The 20,610-nt window shown below is 41.7% G+C and overlaps 1 protein-coding gene across 1 annotated transcript in view; it reads left to right on the top strand.

Annotated features, from left to right (window-relative positions):
* B4GALT5 (beta-1,4-galactosyltransferase 5) overlaps nt 1-19,362 on the top strand; it is a 99,548-nt gene extending 80,186 nt beyond the window's left edge. The window contains exons 3-9 of the mRNA XM_007533196.3: nt 5,188-5,301; nt 6,214-6,338; nt 8,501-8,617; nt 9,216-9,403; nt 11,002-11,124; nt 14,753-14,854; nt 16,049-19,362. Of these exons, the coding sequence (XP_007533258.1) occupies nt 5,188-5,301; nt 6,214-6,338; nt 8,501-8,617; nt 9,216-9,403; nt 11,002-11,124; nt 14,753-14,854; nt 16,049-16,196 (917 nt within the window). The 3' untranslated portion in view covers nt 16,197-19,362. The remainder of the gene's footprint in view (nt 1-5,187; nt 5,302-6,213; nt 6,339-8,500; nt 8,618-9,215; nt 9,404-11,001; nt 11,125-14,752; nt 14,855-16,048) is intronic.
* Nucleotides 19,363-20,610: the final 1,248 nt, after the last annotated feature.

Below are 20,610 nucleotides of genomic sequence, written 5' to 3' on the forward strand. Positions count from 1 at the left end.
TTTTAACGTAATAATTTAATTAAAAACCAGGAGACTAGCAGGGGTAGATAGCATAATGATTATGCAAAGAGACTCTCAAGCCTGAGGCTCCTAAGTCCCTCATACCACCATAAGCCAGAGCTGAACAGTGCTCTGGTGAAAACTAAAAAACAAACAAATGAGGAGACCTGGTTGTTTTTGTTTGTTTGTTTGTTTTTTCTGCCCTATGGTATATATAGGGCAAGCCAAGGAGGACTTCTACTTAGGAGATGTGTCTTTCAAGTTTTCTAGAAATATGTGTTAATTTAGTCTTTTAATTTTATTTTTATTTATTATCTTTATATATTTACTCGATAGAGACAGCCAGAAATCGAGAGGGAAGGGGGAGATAGGAAGGAAGAGAGACAGAGAGACACCTGCAGGCTTGCTTCACCGCTTATGAAGCTCTCCCCCTGCAGGTGGAGACCGGGGGCTAGAACCTTGTTCCTTGCACAATGTAACGTGCACTCAACCAGGTGCGCCACCATCCGGGCCCAAAGAAATATGTGTTAATTTAGTAACCAAAAGGAAATAATAAGTTTTATTTCCTGGTAGTCACTGAAGTGAAACATGTGAATGAATGCTTGAAGGAAGTAGATAGGAATTTTCTGAATCTTCAAACAAAATTCCCCAAAATAGCAACAATAAGACTAAGCAGTACCTTGTCTCCTTTCTTGCCTTCTTTTGTTTTCTGTTTAGGTTATATTTTGAAAGTTTGGTTCTGCCATTACCCAGAATTATTATTCCCTTCTGCTTTTGTTGATTTGCTTATGAAAGTGCATATTACAGACCTGCAGGAATCACTTATCATCTAGACAGATATAATTACCATGATGTTATTTCTAACCAGCTCCTCTGCCCACACATCACAATACAAACATAACATTTTTACTAAGCATAAAACAATTTTTAATTAAATACAATCATTTTTATTGGTGGTATATACTTACAAAAATACATATTAATATATATCACTACCATACTAATATTAAGAAACAAAATAAAAATCATACAGAGTAATTAGTATTGGAGGTTCATAGCTTTTTGAAGCAGTAATACCTTCAAAAAAGACTCAAGACAGTTGCATATATGAACTCCAAATGTTGGGCTAATTTCTGTATGAATATAAATTTATATTTATATAAATATGAGGTTTATATAAATATAAGGTTCCTGCTGTCTTGGTTTACATCTATGTAAATGTAGGCTTAGTGTTTTTCAGAAAAACTACAGCTAAAAAGGGCAGAAGGCCTTCTATTCTGTCATTTTCCTTCCCTGTTAAGAGTCTCAAAATTCTTCAAGCTGCCTCTCATTGAGTTTTGTTCTCAGAGTACTGTTGGAAGAGGCAGTCGAGTGCCTGATTAAAAAGAGTTCACTGTAGTGGCCATTTGATTCTTGGAAACCCTGTCATAATGCTCTTTGAAAAACTTCTTGAGTTGAAGATTCTAGAATTTCAGGGTCAAAGTGAATTCAAATAAATTTCAAATTTTATAGAAGCATCATGAATCTAAAAGGACTGGTAAAAGATTATCTATTATTATCATTGTAAGATTTATTTTTATTTTTAAGATTTTATTTATTTATTAATGAAAAAGATAGGAGGAGAGAGAGAAAGAACTAGCTATTACTCTGGTACATGTGCTGCCAGGGATTGAACTCGGGACCTCGTGCTTGATAATCCAATGCTTTATCCATTGTGGCACCTCCTGGACCACCAAGATTTATTTCTCATGAGGTAAAGGAGTTTCACATGAGACAGAGACAAAGAGATAAGGTGAGGTACCATAGCACCACCCCACCATTGTTGAAGCTTCCACATGAAGGTGCTCCCTGGTGGCCAGGAGCTTGAGCCAGGATCCTCCCACTTGGTAAAGCTTGTCTTCTGCCTGGTGATCCATCTCCATTACCCCATTCTTCTGCCATTATCACCACCACCACCCTCATCATCATCACCCCGTCATTTGCTTTTAAGGTAGCTTTGATTTGCAAGATGTTTGAGTTCACTTTACCAATATCCCTTCACCAAAGTCCATTGGAACCTCTCCACTCATGCAACCCAATACTCACCCCCAACATCGTTTGGTAACCAAAGTTTTATATGCCATCTAAAGATTTATCTTCATTTGATTTGGCTTGTTTTCCTTGCTTTGTTTCTTTTTCCCTTTGAATGAGATCTTTCTGTACTTTGATTATTAGGGGTCCAGGAAGCCAACACATTCTGTTTTTCAGAAAGAGAGAATAGAATGCAGAAGAGGGAAAAATCATCACCAAAGTGATACATTCCTACCTCCTAAAAAAATATTCCAGGACAAGAAGTACACGAAGTTTCAAACTTTAGAGGCCCATCAAATGGCCAGCATTGTAGGTGAAAGAGACCCAGAACAGGGCACACAAATGTGAAATTCCTTGAGCAGAGGGGGAGTTTGGTTTTGTTTTCCCTAAATTAAAAAAAGGGGGGGGGGGGATCCAGGTGGTAGCACAGCAGGTTAAGCGCAGGTGGCGTAAAGCGCAAGGACCAGCGTTAGGATCCCGGTTCGAGCCCCTGGCTCCCCACCTGCAGGGGAGTCGCTTCACAGGCAGTGAAGCAGGTCTACAGGTGTCTATCTTTCCCCCTCTCTGTCTTCTCCTCCTTTCTCCATTTCTCTCTGTCCTATTCAACAACGATGACAACAATAATAACTACAACAATAAAACAACAGGGGCAACAAAAGGGAATAAATAAAGAAAAATTTTTTAGAAAATTACCATATTTATTTATTAGAAAGAGACAGTCAGAATCAAGAGGGAAGGAGGAGATAGAGAGGGAGAGAGACAGACACCTGCAGACCTGTTTTACCACTCATGAAACATTCCCCCTGCAGCTGGGGACCGGGGCTCGAACCCAGGCCTTTGTGCATTGTAATATGTGCACTCAACCAGGTGTGCTACCACCCAGCCCTGAGGGGGAGTTTTTTTTTTTTTAACATTTCAATAAAGAAATAGCTGATCGCCATTTGCAAAGATCAAAACATGGAGCTGAACAGTCATGCTGGCATCTAAAAGGCAGTGGAACCACAACTTCACGATACTCAATGAAAATTACTTCCTGCCAGGAGTCGGGCGGTAGAGCAGTGGGTTAAGTGCATGTGGCGCGAAGCACAAGGACCAGCTAAGGATCCCGGTTCAAGCCCCAGGCTCCCCACATGCAGGGAAGTTGCTTCATAGGTGGTGAAGCAGGTCTGTAGGTGTCTTTCTCTCCACGCCCCCCGTCTTCCCCCCCTCTCTCCATTTCTCTCTGTCCTATCCAACAACTACGACATCAATAACTACAACAACAATAAAAAAAAAAAAAGAAAGAAAGTTACTTCCTGCCTAGAGTTCTTTGAGTCCAGCCAACCTATGAATACAGTGAGGAAAAATAAAAATAATCAGCTATACAGGGGCTCAGAATCACTTCCCTTTCCCCCTTCTAGGTAGCTATTTTGAAAATGTAGAGAAAGAAAGAAACAAGATTTGGTGAGACTCAGTACTGTAGAGAGATGAAGGAATTCTCCAGAACATGAGGAAGGAAGTCAAGAATAGTACCTACTTGGACTGGGACTGGAGTTGGTGTATTGCACCAAAGTAAAGGACTCTGGAGTCAGGGGGAGTGTTCAGTTCCTGGAACATGATGGCACAGGAGGTGTGTGTGTTTGGGGGGGGGGGTGTAGGTTAGAGCTTTCTGTGGAAAATTGAGAAATATTATGTATGTACCAACTTTCTGTTGACTGTAAAGCACTAATCCCTTCAATAAGGGGGAAAAGAATAGTACCTGCTTATGAGACACAAGGAAAACCCGTGTAGTCAGAGGTCACTGAGTCTTTGGGAAGATGAAACAGAGAGCACATGACGGTCTGCAGATGACCTAAGAAATGAAGGGCATGGTATCAAGTTAGTCTTCCATATGGCAAATAAATGCAAGTTTCTTTTCTTTTTCTTTCTTTCTTCTTTTTTTTTTTTTTTTTATCAGAGCACTGCTCAGCTCTTGCTTCTGGTGGTGCGGGGGGATTGAACGTGGGACTTGACGGAGCCTCAGGCATGAGAGTCTGTTTGCATAATCAATATGTTATCTACTACCACGTATGGCAGATAAATGAAACATTCACTCCAGGGGGAAAATATGCAGGAAAGGAAAAATAATCATAACCTCCCACATTTACTCAGCTGTGAATATTTATACTTAGGACTCAATATGAATACTGAAGATTGTCTTAACCACAGTTATCCCATGTGACTGTTGGGAGACTGGATGTGGAAAAGGATTTGTGTATGTTGAGGGCAGGGAAGAAAGGGGATGAAATTGTCACCTCCGTAGTGAAAAGTTCATAGGTAAGATCTTACACTGAAGCGCCGGGATTAGCTGTGTACGGGTCCAGGAGATGACACATTAAATAGAGCTCTGGATTTCCAAGCATGAGAGCCTGAGTTTGATTACAGGCATCATATATGTCTGAGTGCTATTTACTTATAAATCAACATTTATAAATGAAATTAAACTTTCTTCTCTGCCCCTCCCTTTGTCATCATTGGGGCTTCAGTGCTCAAGCCAGTCTTAGTATTTATTTGTTTTTAATGGTGGTGCTGAAGATTGAACCAAGGGCCATTGGGGCCTCAGGCATAAACATAGTTTTGCATAATCATTATGCTATCTCCTCAGTCCCCAAGCCAACTTTTCAGATAGAAAAATAACTTTTCAGATGGAAAGAGAAAGACACCACAGTGCAAATATTTCCTTTAGTGTGGTGGGGGCCAAGCTTGAACCTAGGTTGCACACCTCACAAAGCACTATCTGGGTGAACTATCCTGCTGACCCAAAATGAATCTTAAAGATTTTTAAAAAGATTAATTGAATATAGGCTAACGAAATGAGAATAGTACTTTTGGAGAATAGGGTGTGGGATGATGTTTTATTTTTAAATGCACAGTAGAATTACTTGGCTGTAAAGTGAGTGCATATAAGGGTGTAATACAAATAAAATAGAAATGCTATTTTAAATGTTAACATCGGATTCACATTTTTATTAGATTATTATTATTTTTTTAGCTACAGTGAAGAGCTAGACCTGAGTCCTGCTTCCGCCAAAGACGATGTCCAAGAATTACAGAATTGGTTCCATGTACCTGAGCTGCCTTTTCTTCTTACTTCCTTAGATTATCCCCTTGACTTGAACCACAGTGAAACTTTCCTACAAACCACAACATTTCTTCCTGAAGACTTCACCTACTTTGCAAACCATACCTGTCCTGAAAGGCTCCCTTCTATGAGTGAGTAAAGCTCTTACTTATCATCTGCTGCATTTAAACTAATGTATCTGTGAGTAAGATAAATGGGAGAGTCTGTGAGGTCTCTCAGTATGCCTACCACAAAGATAGCATGAATGTCACACCCTCCATTGGGAACAGGGATTCTGAAAGTTAATGTCTTCCCTGACTCCTCTTCAGGCTTTTTGCAAGGTAACCTGTTTTCCTGGTGTAGTTTTATACCACATTTTTCACTCTTTCCTTTGCACATGGCTTCCTCCTTTGCAACTTAACTGGGGTCTGTTAGCCTGTCCTAGAGAAAGTACAGGCAATCATTTTATGTGTTAATACAAATCTCACACTAATTGTAACTTATGTGTTATAAGAGATACTATTTTCTTATCAAAGAGATAATTAAAAAAAAACCAGGTTAAATCCTCTCTCTCTCTCTCCTTGGAATCCCCTGTGCAATCTAAAACAGTAGTAGCAAACTATCATACCTTCTTCATATTTTTGGTACATTTTAGAGACTTCTGCTTCTTGACTTAGATCAGAGATGATGTTCTGGACTTCACCAGTTAGGGTCACTGATAAGGAAACAACAGTGTTTCTGTGCTTGCTTTAAGCTCAGCCACTTTCCGCCTTTCTCTTTGAGAAGTTCAGAAGCTGTTTTGTTTTTGCTTTAAATCTTAATCTCTTTCTACTCCTTTGATAGAAGCAAACTCTAAAATCTCAGTTTCTTGATTCATTGCTTTACCCGTTATAGTGATGAACTGAAGTGGAGCTTTTTGGAAAATAGAGGAAAGGACTCTTATCCTTGTTAAAAAACAGTCAGCTGGAAAAGCATTCAACTTCTTCAGGGAATAAAACTCTGGGCAGAAGGGGGAAAAGGCTTTCATCTTCTATTTTTAATTCCTTCTCCGTTTCTCTATATAGAGGGCCCAATAGATATAAATATGAGTGAAATTGGAATGGATGTCATTCATGAAATCTTCTCCAGAGACCCAGCTATCAAGCTTGGAGGCCACTGGAAGCCTTCTGACTGTGTGCCTCGATGGAAGGTAGGGTGTAAAGCCAGATGTGAGCATTCTGGGAAATTACCCCACATCTGTGACATTTTATAATTTCCCCCTACTTCTTGACGTAAAGTGTTTGCACTTTGTGGAAGCAGCTTCCCCTAAGGACTCATATTCTATCTATTGCCACAGAATTTGGCATCATCTCGGTGAATGAGCAAGATACTTTCATCTCCCTACAGGAATATTATCTAAGCAGGATATTGGGAAGGTGGTGGACGGGTTTCTTATGACTCATTTACAGAAGCCATCATAAATTTAGTACTTCATGCCTTGTTTGCTTTTGTTACACTGAGTTTAGTGGTATTAGCTAGCCTGATAGAGAATTGTTCGGAAGGGGGACAGGTGGTGGCGCACTGTGTTAAGCGCACATCAGATGAAGCTCAAGGATACCGGCTTGAACCCCTGGCTCCCCACCTGCAGGGAGGGGTCACTTCACAAGCGGTGAAGCAGATCTGCAGGTGTCTCTCTTTCTCTCCCAATCTCTGTCTTCCCTTCCCCTATCAGTTTCTCTCTATCCTTTCGACAAATAAATAAATAAATAAATAAATAAATAAATGAGAGAGAGAGAATTGTTCGGTACTCTTCTGAAGGATGATAGCTAGAAGACAGACTTGTAGCATGTATATAAGTCCACTCTTTGAACAATGATCACAGATGATCTTAACCGAGATATGTTACCAGCCCGACATTGGGATGTAAAACACATTTAATGATCAGCATTAAAAGATAAATACTTACACATACAACCTTGTAGATATTGCCAGTTACATGCCAGCCAACACACACTTTTGATCTCCCAGTGCATATAAAAGCTATTGATATTTTTATAATGTAGTCTTCTAAGTGTGCAATGGCATATGTCTAAAAAGAAATTACATACTTTAACTATATGTACCATAGATACCAAGTGAGTACATGCTATTGGAAAAATGGTGCCCATAGACATACTTGATGCCACAAACCTTCAATTTGTAAAAATTGTAGTGCCTATGAAATGTCATAAAACCAGGCAGTCCAGGGGTCAGGCGGCGGCACACTTGGCTGAGCACACATGTTATAATGTGCAAGAACCTGTGTTCCAGCCCCTGGTCCCCACTTGCAGGGGGGAAAGCTTCACAAGTGGTGAAGCAGGGCTGCAGGTGTCTCTCTGTCTCTCTCCCTCTCTATCACTCCTCTCTTCTCAGTTTCTGTCTCTATCCAGTGAAATAAAATAAATAATAACAGATAATAAATACATAAAGCCAGACATACCTACATATAAAAATGCATTGCACATTGCAAAGAGAAGAATTGTTTGTGAGCACATTTACTTCTTTTTTTTAAATTTTTTTTAATATTTATTTTATTTATTCCCTTTTGTTGCCCTTGTTGTTTTATTGTTGTGGTTATTATTGTTGTTGTCGTTGTTGGATAGGACAGAGAGAAACGGAGAGAGGAGGGGAAGACAGAGAGGGGGAGAGAAAGATAGACACCTGCAGACCTGCTTCACCGCCTGTGAAGCGACTCCCCTGCAGGTGGGGAGCCGGGGTTCGAACCGGGATCCTTATGCCGGTCCTTGTGCTTTGCGCCACCTGCGCTTAACCTGCTGCGCTACAGCCCGACTCCCGAGCACATTTACTTCTATGTTCACATAGCAATGGATTGTTTTATATGTACTGAGTCGCAGTGTAGAAGGTACACTTTCCTCACTGTTGTGGTCTAAAATCTACTCCTTGGTGTATTGATCCAAAGGAAAAGACTCTGGGGTGGGGGGAGGGCTCAGGTCCTGGAACATGATGGCAGAGGAGGACCTAGAGAGGGTTGAATTGTTAGGTGGAAGACTGAGAAATATTACACGTGTACAAATGACTATATTTTACTATGAACTGTAAACCATGAATCCTCTCCAATAAAGAAAAAACAAACAAAATACTCTTTTCTGTGGCCCACAAGGCACACTTTCTTACATGCATTTTAGAACACAATCCACTTACTTCCAAGGATCAACTTGCTAACCTATATCTTCATTTAGAGGAAATCAAAGACAAAGCAGCTTCCTGGAGCTTCCAAGTGTTGTCCACTGATTCTTCGGATGTTCTACTACAAAGCAGAAGCTAAGGGAACTAACAGGTGGTTTTTTTTTTCTGCGACCCTCCTACCCCCAGGTGGCAATCCTTATTCCATTCCGGAACCGCCACGAGCACCTCCCAGTCCTGCTTAGGCACCTGATTCCCATGCTTCAGCGACAGCGCCTGCGGTTTGCATTTTATGTGGTTGAACAAGTGAGTGGTCCTTTCCCTTCTGTTCTTTGTCTTCTGAAACAGCAGGTTAGAGTGCTTCCAGTCAGTTCATCTTTTAGTGTGAAGAACCAACAGAACTGAACTCTAATAAATGGGTCACCTTGTGCAAGGAAGGGGAGCAACAGCGGGCGATTCTGGGCGCCTGGCTTAAGAAATCTCCTAACTCCAGCAGATTTGTGTCCAGGATGTCACTCTGTTTACCCATGAACAAAGGCCACTTGTATGGTTTCGCTAGTGCTGTCTTGGGGATGGTGCCTTAGGCTCCTGACCCAGGAAATTCCCCTTAAGATAAGGAACCACAAAGTAGAAATGGCACCATTCTTTCATGGAATTGGATACTCATTTCAATGCTGTTATATATGACTGTCACCCTTTATTTTATTTCATTTCATTTCTAAAGAAATAGAGATTAGAGATTAAGTGAACTTTTGAGTCAGTGGTGAATGGTGCTGGACTACTGTCACTCTGTCCCAGTGATCTTTACTTGTCAGTTTCAGTAAGCTTTGCTTTGGGCAGGGCTATAGAGTGGCGAAGACTTTGCTTCAAAAGTTCTTTTAAGAATTAACTTCTACTCCTTTAGGTTGGTACCCAACCCTTTAATCGAGCCATGCTTTTCAATGTCGGTTTTCAAGAAGCAATGAAGGACTTGGATTGGGACTGTCTTATTTTTCATGATGTGGATCATATACCAGAGAGTGATCGTAACTATTATGGTTGTGGACAGATGCCAAGGCACTTTGCAACTAAATTGGATAAGTATATGTATCTGTGAGTATCATTTACTCTTAAAGAAGTTAAACCTAGTAGAGTGATGAGATATGCAAAGACAGCAAAATTCATATAGTTTTAACTCTGGTATTGATTAACTAATAAATGAATTTTAAAATGTAGTATATCCATGTAATGGATTACTACTTGGCAAGAAAAAGGAATCATGGGGCCAGGTGGTGGCGCACCTGGTTGAGTGCACATGTTAAAATGCTCAAGGACCTGGGTTTGAACCCCTGGTCCCCACCTGCAGGGGGAAAGCTTCACAAGTGGTGAAGCAGTGTTTCAGGTGTCTTTCTGTATCTCTGTTTCCCCCTTCCTCTCAATTTCTGGCTTTCTGTCCAATAAATAAATTGAAAGATAATTTAAAAAATTTTTTAAATTCGTAATGATATGCAATAGCATACATAAACCTAGAAAACTTTTAAAATTTTTATTTTATTAGTGAGTTAATAATGATCAACAAGATTGTGGGTAAGAGAGGTACAATTCCATACAATTCCCACCATCAGAGTTCCATATCCCATCCCCTCCATTAGAAGCTTCCCTGTTCTTTATCCCTCTGGGAATATGGACCAAAGATCTTTATGGGATGCAGAAGGTGGAAGGTCTGGCTTCTGTAATTGCTTCCCCACTGGACATCAGCACTGACAGGTCAATCCATACCCCCAGCCTGACTCTCTCTTTCCATAGTTCGGTAGGAGTCTGGGAAGGTGGGGTTCCAGGACACACTGGTAAGGTCATCTGCCCAGGGAAGTCAGGTTGACGTCATGTTAGCAACTGCAGCTTGGTGGCTAAAAAGTATTAAGATATAAAGCAGAACAAATTGTTTAATAATCAGGAACCTAAAGGTAAGAGTATAGTAGATGAAATTTGGGGTCTTTGAACCTAGAAAACTTTATGCTAGGTAACAGAAACTAGTCACAAAAGACTACAAAATGTACAAAATGTCCCCACTGGCAGATCAATAGGGACCGAAGGGAGAATAGTGCTTGCTTAGGATGGAAAGAATTAAAGGAAATGCGAAATGAAACTGTTAAAGGGTACATGGCGGCGGCTGCTGCTGCTGCTGCTCCTCCTTCTCCTCCTCCTCTTTTTTTTTTTTTTTTTTAGATTTTATTTATTTTATTAATGAGAAAGATAGGAGAAGAGAGAAGAGAAAGAGCCAGACATCACTTTGGTACATGTGCTGCCGGGCATTGAACTCAGGACCTCCTGCTTGAGAGTCTAGTTCCTTAACCACTATGCCACCTCCCGGACCACTACAAGGCTTCTTTTATGGAGTGATTGTGGTCATGGATGCACAACTCTTGAGAATATACTGAAACCCTATGAATTGTGCTCTTGAAATGGATGAGTTATATGACATGTTGTCTGTCTCAACAAGGTTGTCATAAACATTCAGAAATTTTAATTAGCGGCTTAAGTTGATGCATTTCAGCTTGAGAACACAATTTCACACCGTACAGGACAGTTGCACACTGAACATTGCCCATTTAATTAAAACTTAGCTTTCTAGAGAGGTGGTCTGTTGGTGGGGAGGGGTGGTGGATCATTCTTTAATGCACAGGTGGTTGATGCTGTATATCTCATTGCAGACTTCCTTATACTGAGTTCTTTGGTGGAGTGAGTGGCTTAACAGTGGAACAGTTCCGGAAAATCAATGGCTTTCCAAATGCTTTCTGGGGTTGGGGCGGAGAAGATGACGATCTGTGGAACAGGTAACCACCCTTCTCCTCCCCCCTTTTGTTGCCCTTGTTGCTCATTGTTGCTGTTACTATTGTTCTTGTTGCTGGATAGGACACAGAGAAATCGAGATGGGGAAGACAGAGAGGAGGAGAGAAAGATAGACACATGCAGACCTGTTTCATCCGCTTGCAAAGCAGACCCCCCCCCCCCTTCTCCGCAGGTCGGGAGCCAGGGGCTTGAATTGGGATACTTAGGCTGGTCCTTGCACTTTGTGCCATGTATGTTTAATCTGCTGCACTACCGCCCAGCTCCCAAGGTACCACCCTTACTTGTCTTCTAAAAATGCTGCCCTAGACTCTTCAGACCAGTGTTGTTCATAGGAATATGATACAAGCCATATGTATATTTTAATTTATTCACTTTATTTTATTACTTTATTTTTTACCAGAGTACTGCTCAGCTCTGGCTTATGGTGGTGCTGAGGATTTAATTTCAGAGCCTCAGGCATGAAAATCTTTTATGTAACTATTATGATGTCTCCCTAGCCCCATATGTATAATTTAAAATGTAAAATTAAAAGGGAAATTATTTCATCTTACTGAATCTTTTAAACCTGGTACATATTCTGCACTCAAAATACTTTTCCTTGAAACTTCTTCAAACCAAGGGTCAAAAAATACTAGCAACATATATCTACAGATTTACCTGTGACCTCCAGATAAGGCTTATTTTACACAAGTTTATATAGTGACCCTTGGTCCATAAAGATAAAGAATAGGAAAGCTGTCAGGGGAGGGGATGGTATACAGAGTTCTGGTGGTGGGAATTAGCCTATGGTCTTGTCAGTGTTTCCATTTTATAAATAAAAATTAGTTTAAACAGTCCTTTGTCAATAATGTATTTTTAATCTAGTAAGAAACAAAAGAATTTCCACCTTGTATCTGCTTACTTTCTGGCTTAGTTTTTAAAAAAGAGTTTGCTGACTATTAATTAACAAACCCAGTAGCCACATTTAAAAAATTTACTGTAAAAAATTTAACAGTATTCACACTAAAGTGTGTAAGTTAGAGTGTGACTTTTAAAAAATATTTTGTTTATTTTGGTTAGAGACAGAAATTGAGGTGGATAGGGGAGATAGACACACAGAGAGACACCTGCAGCACTGTTGCACCACTCATGAAGCTTTCACATGCAGGTGGGGATCAGTGGCTTGAACATGGGTGCTTGCACATGGTAATTATTTGTACTCTACTAGGTCAAAGAGTGAGTGCAGAGCACTGCTCAACTCTGGCTTATTGACAGGACCCAAGCAAACCATTTGCCTGTGCTGTGGGCATTCCGCTGCTGTGCTTGTCTCGGAGGCCCTGCGACAAGCCTTGAGTCTCAGGATTTTATCGTTTTCAAGTTCTGACATGTCTTATTGGCTCCCTACACCTTATTCTAAGCCAAACCTGGAGACATCTGCGCATTTTAACTTCCAATTTCCCTAAGGAAAATAGCTGATTGCCTTGCTGGTCTTCACTGTTGGGCTTTGGCTTCATTTTGGCCAAGTGGAAAAATGTAAGCCCTCCTTACAGAAATGTGCCTCCTCAGTGTCTTCTTGGCCTCGATCTGCAAGCTGCCAGGTACTCTGAAGGCTCATGCAGTGACTTGGCACACACCCCTATATTTATTGGTTGTCAACCTGAGTCAGTCCTCCTCTTCCTTGCACCCATGGTCATCTTAGGTTGGTGAAGGTCAAGGTTACTGTTAAATAACTACAAGGCATAGGGTGCCACCTCCTCATAACAAAGGGTGCTGTGGTTGTAGAATACCAGTTTGAACAAGAAAACATCTGCATCTGACCTTCACCCACTACCAGCAACATCTCTGCCCACCACTAAAATAAGCTGCAGCGTCTCCAGATACTGTTTCACCCCAGTTGAGAACCGCTGGTTCAAGTTGATCAGTTGGTTCAGTAAAGGAATCACAGACAAAGATAATGTGCTCACTCTGGCAGCGCATCCACTAGAATTGGGCCAGTACTGGAAGATTCGCCTGGCCTCTGCTCAAGCATGATTTGCAAATTCATGAGCTGTCCCCCAGTTTTAAATAAGATGAGCAAAGAAAGCAACACACTCTTAGACCGTGAGACAAAATGATGGCTACCAAAAGAGAAGGGGAGAAGGGGCTGTGAGATCTAGTGGAAGGGGTCGGCTGTGTGAGGGAGAATGGAAGTGTAGACCTCTAGTGGCAGTCACGGTGTAGCACATCTCAATAGATGTTGAATTTTCATGTTGCCTACATATGAAAGCCATGTAATGTTATCTGGTTCTACTTCAATAGAAGTATAAATCAGGGGATTGGAAAGATAGCTCACCAGGTATTTCCTGTACCTTGTCATGCATGGGGCCCAGGTTTGAGTGCCTGTACGGTGTGGAAATACCACTACAGGGGAAACTCCAGTACTGTGCTTCACCTTCCCCTAATTCTCTCTTGTCTCTCTGAATATTAAAAAATAAAATAAAATTTAAAAAGTCTGGGAGCAGTGAAATCAAAGCCCTGACTTGAAAAGAAAAAAAAGGGGTAAGGGTGCAGCTGAGGGTATAGCATAATGGTCATGCAGAAAACCATTCATGCCTGAGACACCAAAGGTCCCAGGTTCAATCCCCACCACCACCACTGGCTAGAGATGAACAGTGCTCTGGTAATAAATAAGTACAAGACTTCCAAAATATAGAAAATAGAAACTCCCAGTCTCTTAATTTTATCTTTTAAAGAGAGGTGAATGTCTTAACATCTCTGGGGTTAATAAGCATGCTTGCACAGTTGACTTTTTAATCTAGTGCTAGGCGTGGCTCTTCCATTTGATTGTGGCTCCACTGATTCTCTCCTCTTTTCTGCTGAGATCAAAATCACAGCACCCTAACTCAGTTCCCAGTGTAGGCCTCTTTAAAGTAAAGTGAAAATGGCTTTAAAATAATCTAAAGTGGCAACGTCCTCCTAAATATTGACGGCTTTACCTTCAGTGTTGTACCCAAGCCTAAGTTTCCCAGGTGGGGGCGGGGGGATCAGCTGGTTTCCTTCAAGTATTTTTTCAAAGCAGTCAGTCTTTGTTATGGAGATAACTCTTTCCTTTCCTTTGTTCTTTCTTTTCTTTTCTTTCTTTTAAAACTGTGTTTTATTCATTTATATACTGGCTAATTAGATTTCTTTTTGCTATAGTAAAGCAGCCAGCTTACAGGGATTTATAGGTAGTGACCCGTGGTGAGCACTCAGCTATGCTGGTCGGAGTTGGGTTATGCAAACCCATCAAAGAGTGGACAGTTAGCCTGGCTCACTCAGAGGCCTGTGCTCATCAGCCACTCTGTTTTATGGGGAGTGAAAACTTGAAAAAGCTAAAAAGATGGGTTGTATTGTTAAATGGGAAACTGGGCAATGTTATGCATGTACAGACTATTGTATTTACTGTTGAATGTAAAACATTAATTCCCCAATAAAGAAATAAATTTTTAAAAAAAGCTAACAAGATGAATAAAAAAAAACTGACATGGTGAGTCAGTTCAGTGAAGATAAGTTGAGAATGTTTTTGCTGGACTTAATTGCGAATGTTGTCTTAGGGTTTGGTTACCTGTAGAACTTGACTGTTTTGTCTGAAAGCCCATTCTCTGTCTTAAACAGAGTGCAGAATGCAGGTTATTCTGTGAGCCGGCCAGAAGGCGACACAGGGAAGTATAAGTCCATTCCTCATCACCATCGAGGAGAAGTCCAGTTTCTTGGAAGGTTGGTGCAACTTAATTTCTTTGTGCTTTTCCTTTACAGAAATCCTTATTCCTACTCTCCACCCACTTGCCAGGTGCTATTCTGACAGCTGCTTTATATTCCTGTGTATGATTTAACTGTGAAGCAGATGTTTAGGCTTAAAATCAAGCTGTTGGTGAAATATCAGGAAATCACTTCCCCTAGGTTGTTAGGACACTGTCACTGTTCCACTGTGACTGTTGGGGAGTTGAAGGAAATCATTATGCATAGTGGTCTATATGATCTGGGCTTCCTCTCTGTAAGCTTTAGTTCTGGAAGGATGCCCCTACCTCTGTGTGATGGCAGTGGCTTTATTGTCCTCTTTGAGTAATAAATCCCTGCTCAGATTAACTGGAACATGTAGAAGGACTGACATATATTTTCAAGAGTGACTCTTTTTGCCTTCTATTATTTGGGAGATGTTCCCTAGACAGCCAGTTTTAGTCACATGAATGCAGTCTTCCTGGGGGTAGTGGCCCTGAATACAGACCCTGAGCTTTCTCCTTAATTTCTTTTTTCATTATCATCATCATAATAATAATAATAATTGCCCCCAGGTTTATCACTAGGGCTTACTGGTGCCGACACTAAACATCCACCCCTCTTGCTGTTTTTTTTTTTTTTCCTTATCCCCTTCCTCTTTCTTCCTCTCTTTCCTTCCTTCCTTCCTTCCTTCTCTCCTTTCTACTTGATAGGACAAAGAGAAATTGAGATGGAAGAGGGAGAGAGAAGGATAGACACTTCCAGACCTGCTTCACTGTTTGTGACATATTTCCCCTATAGGTGGGACTGAGTGCTTGAACTTGGGTCCTTGCCTAGCCCCTGAGTTAATATCTGACTTCTACTTATTTCTGTGACTTCGGGAAAGTCATGAGTACCTTGAGCCTCACTTTCTTTGTGTGTGTGTGTGTGTGTGTGTGTGTGTGTGTGTGTGTGTGTGTAGTGAGGGGCAGTGTGGAGGGTCATCTAATGAAGTAATGTAATATGTTAAGCACCAGGCCTAAAACAGGAGGTATTACTGATAATATTGTTCAGCATAGAGTGACTGAATGAACAGGTTGCCCACACTGTGGCACAGAAGTAGCACCATGAGCCCTTAATTTTGCTCTGCCCATCCTTTCTCTGGGCAGCATGGACCCTCGCTCAGGCCCCCCTCTCTGTTCTCTGCTTCAACAGGTATGCTCTGCTAAGGAAGTCCAAAGAACGGCAAGGGCTGGATGGCCTCAACAACTTGAACTACTTTGCAAACATCACATATGACGCCTTGTATAAAAATATTACTGTCAACTTGACACCCGAGCTGGCTCAGGTGACTGAGTACTGAGATAAGAAGAGAGCATATGTTTGTTTTACCCACCACCACCAGAAAGTAACCTGATGAAATGTCTCAGGGGCTCTTCCCAGGAAGACAGCAGAAATACAGCCTAACGAAGGATCACAGGGTTCAAGGATAAAAATGTGAACAGAGAACACGTACAACACACCTTCAGTGCTGGGACCCACTGGGATTAATGGAGTCAACTCGGGAACTTCCTTCATCAGGACTGGCTTTCTAGTCTCACAAGATGGACATCTGTCCTGCTGCTCTTCTCCCCCGTCTCTTACCACACTGTTCGATCCTAGCCACAACATCTGGAACTGGAACTGGTGGTCTACCAAGATACAACCCAAAAGCCTGTTTCCAGGAAGAGCCTTCAGAGCAAAGAGGCAGACCCACCACAGGGCAGCTGTGTTTTAGGAAGAGCAAACGAAACTCCACACACCATACTTCATCTTGGTGTTCCCTTTGGTTTCTTCTTTCTTTCTTTTCTTTCTTTCGTTCTTTCTTTTTTAGAAAAAAAAAAAACAAAAACAGTTACCTGAGTGGGAGTTTGGGGGCGGAGGGAGGGATGAGGGAAGACAAATAGACATATAACAATCACTTCTTGAAGAAGTATAATTGTAAATAAGCCATGTAAAATGCCTTTTTTTTAAATTTAATTTTCTAGCTGGCTCCAATTCAAACAGGATTTGTACATTCGCTCACTACTTTTGGTTAGCAAATGCAGGGACTTAGTTGAATTTAACGGAAGGATATCATCTTCAAAACAACTGTCAGTTTGGAAGGGACTGGATATAGAGGGCACATTGGAAAAAGAACAAAATGGGCCAATCGTTATATCCCTGGTTGCTAACTGTTCTGCCTCCACCCACCCACACACACCCCTTTCCAAAACTCCAAAAGTCTTTCTTGACTTTTTCTCTGTATCCTCCCTTCCCTGTTGGGCACAGCCACTGTCACCCCCAGACTCCGGCTCCAGGGAAGCTGCTGTTGTAGAGCACACTGTTCTACCTACTCAGAGCAAACCCTTTAGGATGGCTCGTTGTGCACATGCCCCCAGGTCTCTCTCTTTTTTTTATCGTGTCATCACCACAGAGGGTAGCTGTTGGTTTCCCTTTCTTTTCTCTCCCTTTCTCCCCACCCCCATGCCCTTCTTTCCCTATTTCTTTGTACTCTTGTGGAGCTTGGCCCCACTTTCTGAAGTCTGGGGTCTCCATTACCGACTAGCTTCAGTGATTCCTCTGAATGCTTTTTTGTTTCTGGAAGCTTCTTTGTCAGCATTATTTATAGTCTGTAGGACTAACGAGCAATCAAACTATGAAGAATTTAACTAGGGAGCCGGTGACATTTTTGTGTACTCCGGGTCAGCTGAGAACCAGGTGACACCAGACTAGTTGAAATTGGACTAATGAGTGCCAGTTTGTAAGAGCCCAAGCGCTCTGTTCACACCCCCATGTGCTTTTTTGAAATCAGATTCTAAATTGCATTTGAAATTATGCCTCTGCCTTTCCCTGAGCCAAATCCCTCAATTCATAGCCCCTCTTGGCTTCTACAGAATTTTGAAAAAAAAGATGCCAGTTTTCCCCCCTCCTTTTCCATAGAAACATATTTATATATATCATGATCAGGAGTACTCTCTGAAGAGTACTCCTTTTTTTAGTTGCCTTTTTGCCTTCAAATTCCTTAATTTTCATGGTTTACATGGATGTGTGTGCAGGGGATATATTTGTGTGTGTGTGTGTGTGCGTGTGCACGCGCGCATGCGTGTATGTGTGTGTGTGTGTGTGTGTGTTTCCCCTGTAATATGAGTTGGTTCCATGGACATATGATCCCCACAGACTGTGGGAGTGATTGGCCAGGCCTTCTTTCTTGTTCATGCTTTTGTTCTTTTTGAAGACTAGAGTGGTATTTAGAAAATAAATTGCATTGCAATGCTCTTATCAGCTCATATGAGAGAGCAGGCTCCTGCCCTTGAAAATGCTGGTAAGTTGTATCATATGTTTTAAAAAGAACTTGGAGCATATCATGCTTTGAAGTACCTTCATGAGGGAATATCACACAGAGAAGTTCATTGGTTCTCCTTTGATGTATGGTGCATATAGCAATAAAGACTCCCCCTGCCCTGCCCTCCCCTGCACCCAGGCTTCTGCTGGCCTTGGGCTCTTCTCCCTCTTTTCGTTCTTCTCTCTGGTCGCTGAAAGCTGAGAGTGGCATTCAGTGTGATAAAGCTATGATGCCGTTTGGAAGAATTTATCAGGTCAGGTGGATTCTGGCTAAGGACGGTGTGTATACATGGCAGTGTTGGCGGGGGGGGGGGGGATCTTTTTGAAGTTTTTCATTAACATACTTATCAAGAAAAAAAAAGTTGGCAAAAGGCTAACACCTGATTTTACTTTTTAATGCTGATTTGAGGACGAAAGCAAAGGTTTCTTCACTGCTTAAGGAAATAGGGCCACTTCAATTATTTTGCAACCATGTGTAAGCATTTATTTTAATGTGAAATCTCTTAATGTGCACTGTTAGTCATATATTGGCTGAGTTCAGTGTTGTATGGGAAATGTAAATGTTCAAATGTCCAAAAAATTTTCAGCCAGGCCCATGTGCTCTTATTAGCATGAAATTCTCTTGGTGTTTTTTTTTTTTTTTTCTCTTAAATAAGAACCAAATGTGACCTTGTGCATATTTTGGCAGCTGAAATTCCCTAAGGCTACTGATGGTTGACCCCTTAAATCAATCTTGACTTTGATTGCTGGGTGTTGGGAAAGTTGTCTCCTTCGTGCTGTTGTTTGGGAGGGGGGTTATTTGCAGAAATACTGATGTTGACAGCACAGGGACTCTGGAGTTCCTCTGTCACAGATATTAGCAGCTGGGCAGTAGCCACCTTCTTGATCGTAGCCACTTACCATTGATGACGGCATTGAACACAGCTAGCTTATTTCCATCACTACATTTTTTTTGTTGTTTTGTTTGAGCTTGCCCATGATTTAAGAGGTGCCAGGGGTAACATTTTTGCACTGAAATCTAAAAATGTTTTAAAAGACACTTTTCACAAGAAGAAAAATAGTCCTTTGTCATTACATTATTTACTCATGTGTTTGTACATTTTTGTATGTTAATTTATGAATGATTTTTTCAGTAAAAAAAAAAAAATACATATTCAAGAACCAAACCTTGGTGGTCGTATCTCTTTTTTTTTAAACAGTTTCACTCCCCGAGGCCTCGCCTTTCCTTTCTCCTGAGAGTTCAGGAGCTTAGTTTTCACTTTACCCTCCAGATCTGGGGCCGCTTCTGGTTGCCCACTGACCTCGGCAACCAGACCACGTGAATGACAAACTCAGCTGACTAACCAGGCACCCACGGTTTTTATTTCAAGAACTGGTCTGGGCGATATCCTTTGAGTATGACAGCTGGGGAGGGGGCGGGTCCATGGAGGCTGACAACAGAACATTTGCAGGCCTCACCAGAGTTTGTTGTTTGTCTGACTGTGTAGAGATTGTCATCACAGCTTCTATTTGTTGACTCTTTCCGTGCATTGATAACTACTGAACTGACAGTTCTTTGCTCTGGTAAGGATATAATAATTATCAAAATAATACAGGGTCAGTGGCCTCAGCAAACCTCATTGTCCTTTTCATGGCTCTTCCCTTCCAGGGTAAAGATCATGAGTAAGACTGTAACCTTGGGGGCTACACTTGAATAATGTGCTGCTTTGCTATGTGCTTGACCCGGGTTTGATTCTGGCCCCCACTGCATTGAAGAAAGAAGCTTTGATGCTGTGGTCTCCATTCTCTCTCTCTCTCTCTGTTCCCCTCTCCCTCCCCCCCCCCCCCCCTTTTACCAGAGCACTCATTGCTCAGCTCTGGCTTATGGTGATGCAGGAGATTGAATCTGGGACTTTGGAGCCTCAGGAATGAGAGTCTTTTTGCATTACCATTACGCTATCTACCCCTGCCTCTCTGTCTCTACCTTAAAAAAAAAAATTGTAACCATGATAAGTTTCTCAAAGAGATTAAAACAATGAGTGCATTAAAGGGAGGTAGGTCTGAGTGTTCATGGGTAAACTGAGGGAAGATTGATGCTGAGAGAGCCACCTGCTAAGACTGGTACAGGGAGGGCTAAGGAAGGGCGACACTGAGCACTGTTAAGACTATGGACATGAGCCAGACTAGACTTTGTAGTGCAGGCCAAGTAAAGAGTTGGGGGTTTTAGGGGGTCAGGTGGTACTGCAGCGGGTTAAGTGCACATGGTGCGAAGCACAAGGACCAGCGTAAGGATCCTGGCTCCCCATCTGCAGGGGAGTCACTTCACAGGCAGTGAAGCAGGTCTGCAGGTGTCTTTCTTTCTCTCCCCCTCTGTCTTCCCCATATCTCTCCATTTCTCTCAGTCCTATCCAGCAACGAGGACATCAATAACAGCA

The sequence above is a fragment of the Erinaceus europaeus genome, chromosome 1, assembly GCF_950295315.1.
Source record: "Erinaceus europaeus chromosome 1, mEriEur2.1, whole genome shotgun sequence".
NCBI lineage: Eukaryota > Metazoa > Chordata > Mammalia > Eulipotyphla > Erinaceidae > Erinaceus > Erinaceus europaeus.